At 36.6% G+C, this 9778-nt stretch overlaps 2 protein-coding genes across 2 annotated transcripts; one reads left to right on the top strand and one right to left on the bottom strand.

Moving 5' to 3' along the window:
* Positions 1 to 2646: 2646 nt before the first annotated feature.
* On the bottom strand, positions 2647 to 6090 carry LOC111395261 (protein FAR1-RELATED SEQUENCE 5-like). Its single transcript, XM_023021246.1, has 5 exons — positions 6062 to 6090; positions 5942 to 6004; positions 4778 to 4871; positions 4602 to 4677; positions 2647 to 4280 (listed from the first exon to the last, which is right to left on the bottom strand). Exons 1-5 carry the CDS (start codon positions 6088 to 6090, stop codon positions 2647 to 2649), a joined length of 1896 nt encoding a protein of 631 aa, XP_022877014.1.
* Positions 6091 to 6561: 471 nt separating this feature from the next.
* On the top strand, positions 6562 to 9008 carry LOC111395260 (inactive leucine-rich repeat receptor-like protein kinase CORYNE). The gene is made up of 5 exons (XM_023021245.1): positions 6562 to 6663; positions 7262 to 7401; positions 7625 to 7982; positions 8104 to 8231; positions 8855 to 9008. Exons 1-5 carry the CDS (start codon positions 6562 to 6564, stop codon positions 9006 to 9008), a joined length of 882 nt encoding a protein of 293 aa, XP_022877013.1.
* Positions 9009 to 9778: the final 770 nt, after the last annotated feature.

The raw sequence follows: 9778 nt of genomic DNA, 5'->3' as shown, positions 1-9778 counted from the left end.
AAATTCAGTTTTCTATAGAAGATTTTCTTTGTAAATGTGGTTAATTCACAGTTTTCGCCGTATTGAGAAGTTGCCCTGCAACTTGTGGCAGTCATTGTTATGGCCAGTATATTTGTGATCATGTTGTGTTGACATAGTACATATTATTGTTGTATATCGTTGTTATTGACTTCATCTTCGTTGTTGGTGGTTGATTCCCATCTCAGAATGCTTGGAAGGAATTTTGGAATATGTCACAGTTGTAGAGCTAAAGATCACTTCTTTGCCGATTGTATAAAGAAACATCAGTGCAAACGATGTCAACAAGGATTTGAGAAATGTTTTGTGGTGGAGAAGGAGAATAAGAACAAAGGAAAATTATTCCTTCGTTGCAGTAACAACTGCGGCTTTTGGGAGTGGGTTGTCAAAGAGTACTCCAGCGGTCCATCTGGACATAGTAGTGCAAACTTGATTAACCATGTGAAGAATGAAATACTTGAAGACTTGTCCCGTACTTTCCAATCTCAAATTCGAATAAACGACGAAGAACACCTCCAAATTTCGGTGGACGTGAGGATTCGGGTGGAAAAAGTTAGCGTGGAAGGCAATGCAAAAGGGAAACGACTAGTTTGTTTACTAGATAGTTATGGAACAAGTAACATGAGATAGATTTGCACATATATGACTACTATGGACGTAAAAACATGTTGTAATGCTATTTCCTGTTTTAACATTGTGACTACATTTTGCTGTTTGGGTTCAACATGCTGGCTTTTCATTTTGATATTTCAGTAGTCATTATCAGATGCTAGCTCTAAACATGTTGGCCTTTCAACATACTGGCCTTTCATTATGATACATGCTGGTCATTATTGGGTTCAACATGCTGCTCTTTTCCTGTCATATGTTTTCACTTGAATATTAGATGCTAGCTTACTAGATATAAGAAGCTATAAACAATGTGCTAAAGTCAGTTGCATGGTTTTATGTTATAATGGAAGGTAACCAAATGAATTAGAGAACAATTCAACATTTAGCTTGTACAAATCAGCATACATTTTCCATAACCAGTTAGTTCTCTGGTAAAATTCAGCATACATCTAACCAAAGGAATTAAAAGAAAAGCTAATAAAAAATTTTCGACAACCATAAGAGCTATGTTGTACAAATTCATTCACATTTTCAGCAACTTTCAGCAACAAAATCTTGACCGAATTAAAACAAAATTCCAATCATCTTCATTGAATTCCTCCCAGCAATAAGCGACTAAAACAACCAGTAACTTTGACAACAGCCTCTGAACCAATGGCAGCTTGCTTACTACAGCTGATGCACCAGCATGTTGTCTCTGCACCAGCAAGTTCTTTCTCTACAGGACTGATATATCTCTCTAGTTTTAACCCTTGCAATTGTTGTTGCATTAATAGGGAAACAGGATATGACCAGCTAAAAGAAATCCTCCATATCTAGAAGAAGAGGTCAAATTCTTAAAATAGCAAAGACGCAATGTCAGAAAACAAGAATGAACAGCAACAATACCATGGTGGCACATTATGAGATTTTTGCCATTGACCAAAAAAAAAAAAGCACCATGCCTTAGCTTCAGGATATAAAGCCAAGAAAAACTACAATTCATTTTCCTTTATGACTACTGTTATATAATAATATATCTACGAGTACACCAAAAAATCAATAACATTGTGAAACAACCCACTCAAATGCCTCTTCCACCTTCGTTCGGTAAGCTTGGATAGTGAAACAACATATTTTGACTTACAATAAAATACATTGTCAACGTTAAATAAAGCAATCATGAGAAAATGATTTTTCAATTTACATCAAAGACATAACTTTATACCTTGCGAATTATACATAACGTTTGCAGATGGTACGTGCTGTGATAGGTGAATGGCGTGGGAATGGAATATTGTGGAAGGGAGTTTGGCGTCAACATGGAGTTGGACAAATATGGAACGGCGTCAGCATGGAGTTGTGCTTGATGAAGCTGGACGTCAAATCCTCCATCAAGCATACTAGTGTTGCTCTTTGTCGATCTCTTACAAGTGGCTGACTTCGAACCGGACTGCATGTGCAACAAAGTTATTTTTGATCTTAATTCAAAACAACTGAGCAAAATACAATCAAAGAATAAAGCATACTTCCGCTTTCTTTGATACAATCTCCAACGGGCTTTTTCTTCTAAGTTTCTTTGGCGCTCCCTTTCTTCAAGTCAACTTCGGATCCAATATGCTAACACTCGTACTATTTGCCACATCAGTGCACTGATTGAGGACCTGAACAGTGTTTTGCGCTGCGACCTTACTTCCAATACTCGATTTTGTAGACGTAAGCTCTTCGCATTGACATTTTATCCACTTTATTATTGCAAGTGAACGCCTTTCATCATCTGCAACAAGGTTTGCTAGCTGCGCAAAACCAGTAGACATCTCTTCATATCTCATTTGAGCTGGAGTACTAACCAACCCATTGTAGTTTACAGCAACCCTCGTGTGTGCTCTACGCACATCTCTCCTCCATCTCCTCAGTATTTACTTGTCCGTAATATGTGTGACGTCATTTAGTGCTAGCACTGTGATAGCATGTCTGCAAAGTATTTCCCGAAACTCGAACAAGTGACAGCTACAAATAATTTCACATTCATCTCTCTCATAAGACACGGTATACGTCTTGTTTCCTCCGATGGCCCTCACACATAATAGTGTCTCGTACTTCGTACATCACTTTGGAACTATCTTTCGAAGTGGATTGGATGTCACAATACACCTTCCCCGTGAATTTGGCTTGAACTTCACGAAATTTTGAGATGGTGTAAATTGATTGATATTGTTGCTCCATTTCAAATTGTGTCGCACAAGGTACCATCTGCGAGAATGACTTAAAATCAGCTTGAAATTCCTTTTCAACTTTATTCCTAAGAGCACGTTCGTATTGTTGGACAAACTGCTTCAACGAGGTTTTTGAATGCACGTAACCGTCGAAGAATGCATTCATACTTTCACTTTTTTGTGTAGTAGACATACCTGCCCAGAAAGTGATTTTGAAGAAGTATGGAACCCAACGCCCTCTATTCTTGTACAATCCAGATAACCAATCATTATCATGCAACTCATATGTGTCAATCATTGTTTTCCAACCGACTTCGAATTTCCCAGTAGACTGTAAATCATATACCAAACCATGTATAGCCCCAAATATGGAACCTTTATCCACGTGGTAGCCAAGTTTCTCCGGCAACTTCTTTAAAATGTGCCACAAACACCATCTGTGTTTCGTATTTGAAAAAACAACCTGAATTGCATTTTGCATTGCTCTATCTTGATCGGTAATTATACCATGTGGAGCATGATAGTGTATGCATTGAAGCCAAGTCCTAAATAACCATATAAAAGTATCTGTGTCTTCACTGGATACCAAACCACATCCAAGCAGTGTTGATTGTCTATGATGATTTACTCCAACAAAAGGGGTGAACGACATCTCATACTCGTTAGTTAGATAAGTGGTATCAAACGTAACGACATCACCGAACTCCTTGTATGCCTGCCTACACCGATTATCTGCCCAAAATACATTTCCGAGTCGCGACTTGTCGTCCAAATCCATACTAAAGTAAAATCCAGGGCTCTGTGCTTGCATTTTTGAAAAGTAGGTTTGAATTGCTGCAGCATCTCTTTTTCCAAGTCTTAAACGCCTTACTTGTTCTATGTAGTTACGGCAATCTTTTTCAATACATGTCATGTTTTCATATTCATCTGCTTCTACAACAATAGAGTTGTAACTTTTATGCAATGGGATTCCCGCTAAATCATTCACTTGAAGCTGTTGTTTCACATGTGCACTCAAGTGCTTGTTGCACCTATATAACCTGGATTTAGAAGGACTTGTTTCATGATTATGGTCGAGATTTACTGCATTAATTCTCCAATTTCCAAAAATACCGGAAGATCCAGATATCCTAGCCTTACAACCCATTTTAACTGTGAGTTGCGGCTTCAAAGAACCGCTACTATTACTGATTATTCCGCCTTCACGACTACATGTCAACGTCATGTATCTCACAACTCCACCGTCTCCTTTTTTTGAATTCCTTTTCTTAACTGAAAAACCCACCGCATAAGCATATTTCTTGTAGAAATCATACATATCTACTTCACTTTTAAACAACATACCCACTTCGGGCACAATTACACCATCTCCGCCTGATGTTACACCTTCCACTACGTTCCCGGACTCCAGCAACTCAACATTATTAGATTGCACTAAAACATCGTCCTGCTTGTCTTACACATTCAAATCCATACTTTATTACGCTGTGAAAAAAAACACCATTCATGTTCAGTGAACATATACAACAACTATCTATTGTACGATAGAAAATCAATCTATTTAACATACGAAGAATTTTATGTTCATAAATTACAGGTTCAAATCTTTGGGGCACCCATGCTTGTTAAACTATGAACTGTTTTCATAATTAATCAAAACATGCTAGTTGCTGAAGATAAAGAATGTGGTAAATACATTCACGCTAATGTTTTACCTCAGGCTAATCAATCTATTCACGCCAGTTGCATTCACGCTAACGTATCAGGCTGCTTTACCAAGAAACAATTTATATTCATAACGAGAAGGATATTCGATGTTAATCACTATTTTCATCCAGTCTAGATAAACCCTCTAAATTATAACAGTAGATGTAATGGCACTTTTTCCAGTTAAAGAACATATTTAGATGAATAAAGCTACCTTCAAATATGCAAAAATGGAAGATCTTCACCCGTATAGTGTGGCTTTCCTTCCACCTTGCCGGAAGTAGGAAAAATGAAAGGAATATCTTCCCAATATCTTCACTCGACCACAACAAGAAGCTCCTGAACGTTGGGCTTTGGCGGACAAGAACAATTAAAAAAAAAATTGGGCGGCTCTCCTTTCATGTTGCCGAAACTCGAAAGTAGCAAAATCGACGGGAATATCTACCACAAAATCGGAAGTAGCAAAAATGAAAGGAATATCTTCCCAATATCTTCACTCGACCACAACAACAAGCTCCTTAACGTTGGGCTTCAGTGGATAAGAAAAATTGCAAAAAAAAAAATTGGGCGGCTCTCCTTTCACATTGCCGAAACTCGAAAGTAGCAAAATCGACGAGAATTTCTACCACAAAACCAAAGTATTGAACTTTGTCAATTTGGGGAAACTCTGTCTCAGAAATAGGTTAGAAATGGACGTGTAATTTGGTTGGACAAGGACCACTAGAAAGAAAGATTTGGCCTTCCCTCCAAAAATTTAGCTGACGTCATTCTTTATTTTAAAATCCTGTATTTTACCCTATTTGCAAGTCTGGATGAATAGCTTAATTGCATCCAATAACGGATTGGATGAGAAATGATTGATTCGATTGTTCAGAAGATTCAAACAAAACATTCAAATTTGAAAAAGTGGTGGGAACATTTCATTATTGTAATAATTTGCCAACACAAGCCACAATTTTGGCAAATTTTTCGTTGCAGTCCCCAATGCCAAAAGCAAGGCCAAATCTACATCTCTCTCTCTCTCTCTCTCTAATCAAATCAATGACCAAACTTATTCCACATCGGCTACGTGTGCGTGTATGCCAACCAATCATATTATTTGTGAGAAGGATAACTACCACGTAATGTTCCAAGGGTAATTAACCTGTAACATTCATATCTTTCAATATTATTGTACAAAATATTTTTATTTTTTATTTTTAAGTATTTTCACCTTAATTACACCTTTGGTTGTGCAAATAGTTCTTCCATTCATTTTCTGCCAATTTCTCCTTTAGTGAACCAAAAAATTCAATTTGACCACATTTTTAAAGGGTCAAATGGTGACTCTATATTTATATCATTAAACTATCAAAATAATTAAATTTTATAATTAAAAATTAAAAAAAATTGATTTTTTTCTTTATCACCTCCACCCACCCACCCACAAACCAACCCAAACCAAAATCATTCTATCAATCTCACCACCGGAGCTAACACAAATCACAGGCGATAGTCAGTGTTAACACCCACAATCGCACTACAATCACCACACCCTCCACCTCAAATCGCCATCCATATCCCCAATTCCTAATGCCTTTACCCAAATTTTTCTAACCCGTGTATATCATGAAATTTTCAAAAAATTCCCAATGAACTTGAGATTTTTAGCTCGCCGAATAATGAAAAAATCATTTCTTCCAAATTAATCACCCACAAACAAATACAATTTGAAAAAGACTTCGCTATTTGTACATCCGGGGTTGACACCCTAGATAATACTTCTCTCACAATAGGGGGCCCACAATTATTTTACTTTAGTTTTCACATGTTTAACGCTGTTTTATGCATTTGACCACTAAGCACTAGATTCCACGGCCACGACGGATGCATTTGACGCCTGTTTTTCCATTTGCAAATGAAAGGGATTAAGAGTTGCAACGGAAACGATAATGGAATGATTAACTTGTAGCATTTAGAAATAGGAGAATGAATATGGGTGTTGGTAATTTGCTTTGGATTTTTTTACCTATTTTTATTTTTTGGAAAAATGAATATAGGTGCTGGTGGCGATATGGTTACGTGCGTGTATGGGAGTAGGCGGCATTGGCAATCGTCGGCAATTTGCTTTGGCATCAATGGTGAGAGACGAGTATAATGATTTTGGTTTGGGTTGAATTTTGGCTGAGGCTGACAGGAAAATCATTTTATTCTTTAATTATTTTGATAGTTTGATGTGATAAATAGTAAGTTACCATTCCGTCCTTTAATACTGTGGTAAAATTGATTTTTTTGGGTTGAATGGACGGAAGGACTATCTGCACAATCAATGGTTAAGTAAGGATAAAAATATTAAAAAATAGAAGATAATAACTTTTTATACAGTAACATTGAAAGAAAAAAGAACGTGGCATCCTAATTACCTTTGTGAGAAACAAGAGTTATCGGGGCCGCTGGTTTATGCGTATTTGAACGGATCTTTGGAATTTTCAATTTGGATTTGGTGGGGTTCTACATTTTTCCTTCTTTTCTTTATTTCTACTCTCGATTCGAAGGGGCAAATATTTCGGAGATAAATGGTGAAGATTTGAGGTGATATTCTTGTGGAAACGTTAGAATGTGTGATACAGAAATGATTCCACTTCTCTTCCTCTTGAAGATTTTCCGACGCCATTATATGATTTTCATTCTCAACCTCAATTCGTGTAATTTCAAGCCTTATTTGGAGCTTAAAGGTTGGCCTTTTTCAGCTCAAGAAATTTACTCTTCATCTGGATGTTAAAATTTTGAGTAATTTGAGGTTACGCTCGACATCAAGGATTCTGCTTTCTATGGAGAAGAAGAGGCACTTTTACAAGACGAGTAGCAGTAAAGCCCTAAAGCAAGTCTTGTTACTTATTTTCTGCTTCAACATTATCTCTGTGCAATGCTTAGAAAAGATCAGCAAGAATGTCTCCCTCCACAGTGACCCTCCATGACAATCTGAGCCTCCAGAATTCAAGAATAGGCTTAGGAGAATTTCTCTGAGCATTTTGTTTGGAGTCATAGCAGGATTGATTTTTTGCGGTTTTCGCTGCATTTCTAATAAGGTGCTTTATCAGATGCATTAACAGGAGCCCAAATCTTAAAGGCCCTGTTGTGTTTTCTCCCAAAATTCCTGCCGAGACTTTACAATCAGCTCTTGCAAATGAAACCCAGTTGCTAGGATCAAGTCCCAATGGGAAGTACAACAAGACTGTACTGGACAATGGCCTCATTGTTGCAGTCAAGCAGCTCGAGCCGTTTGAGAATGTTTCTATTGAAGCTCAGAGTCAGTCAGTCGAGAAAACGATACAGCAGGAGCTCGAAATTCTTGCTAGCTTAAGGCATAGGAATTTGATGAGTTTGAGGGCTTATATTCATCAATCCCGCAGGTATTATTTGATTACTGATTATGCCCCAACTGATAGTCTTGAAGATGTAATGAGAAGAGTAAGGGAAAATCAATTCCAATTTAATTGGGAATTACGTGTCGAATTGCAGTTGGATAGTTTAGGAGCTGCAGTATCTTCATTTCACTTGTGATCCAAGAAGATTGCATTGCAACTTGAAGCCCTCAAATGTGATGTTGGACTCACGATTTGAACCAAGGTTAGCAGATTATGGCTTGGCTATGATTATTCCCAATGTTTTTAGAGCTGCTTCAGGCTACAGTGCTCCAGAGTGCTCTCAGAATGACGGGTATTGAAATTTAGATATAACTACGACAATTGGTTTGTTCTACTTTAATGTACATTATAGGTTAATAGTTTAGTCTGAAATTTAGAACAATTGTTCATCATCATTCGTTTAGCATATTCATGTTTGTTAGTTTCAGTTGTTGGGTTCTATTATGGCCTTTGATGCACTTGGTTTATCTAGCTTGATTAGAGGTGATGGTTACTTTATAAGTTAAAAGAAAAAAAAAAAAACCGAATTCAAATCGATAATTGGTTTTTCTGCTAGTCTCCCATCAGTTTTCATTATCTGCACTTCTTCAACAATTATTATCTTGACCTGTCAATATATACAGAGGAATCTTAATTGATAGCATGATCTTTATAAAAAGCTAGATGAGAGGCAATTTTTTTTTGCTTCTCTGTATCAATTAAAATTATTGTACTCTACTGGAAACTAAGAGTGCTTTAAGCACTAAAGAAAAGTTAAAATAGAAGGCATCACATAGATAAAAATTAATTTCATCTTGATTCTCGAAGATAAGGCATTTGTATCCTTGCATTGGAGGAGAAAAGATAGGGCATTTTCACTGTAGTCTTTTATTTTATTTCTGAAAATTTATTTATCTTTATTATAATTTGCACTAGGTATACAGATAAGAGTGATGTGTTTAGCTTTGGGGTAATCTTGGGTGTTCTATTAACCAGTAAAGACCCATTAGATCCTTTTTCTGGGGAAGCAAATGTTGAAAATAATGGCAATGGAGAAGAAAATTATAAAAGTATATCAATGAAGGCTTGAACACGAAATTAATCTCGCTTTCCTTATATGTTACTTGCCTCCTTTCCAATGCTTTTTAAGGATTTCCGGCAAATAGTTTGTAAGATTAAACAAGCCTTGATAAGAAGAACACCAAAAAGCAAAGGTGTTTCTTCACAATGAACAAGTGAAAATGGAAGAATTATGTAATAAATTTTTTCAATATTGGAAGTATATTTGGGGATAAATTTTAATGGAACTCAATATATATTTCTTGCACTTGGATCACCTATTTATAGGCCTTGGCAAGTTTTTCACGAAGTGGTGCAAAACAAGGATTAAAAGCCACCAATTTCAAATAAAAAACGATAAAAAAAACTAATCTAGCGGTTAGTTTTGATAACCATGTGATTGCATGGGCTATACCCATGCGGTCGCATGGTTATAGCATTGCTACCCTCCCAGTCTCGGGAGGGCCTCATGCGACCGCCCCCCTTTTTTTTGAACAATAAATTTCCAATAATCCCCCACTTGTTCAAAATCTATTTTAATCACATAATCAAATATCAACACTTATGCACAAGAATTAGATATCTTTTGAATTGAATCTATTCATAGTGTAAATCTCATAAAGTATTATCAGAATTTCAAGTGGCTAGTGTGTCTTGAACCAATTATTCTTTGTGACAATATCGATGAAATCACACACACAAGTGTTATGATTTTCATTGGTTCTTCTAACTCGCTTAGTATTAATATGGCCTTGCATTAATCCTATTTCATTGAACTTTTAAAGAGAGAAAACTCCAACT

This window comes from Olea europaea, chromosome 6 (genome assembly GCF_002742605.1).
Source record: "Olea europaea var. sylvestris chromosome 6, O_europaea_v1, whole genome shotgun sequence".
Lineage (NCBI taxonomy): Eukaryota > Viridiplantae > Streptophyta > Magnoliopsida > Lamiales > Oleaceae > Olea > Olea europaea.
This window is presented reverse-complemented; position numbering and strand designations above follow the sequence as displayed.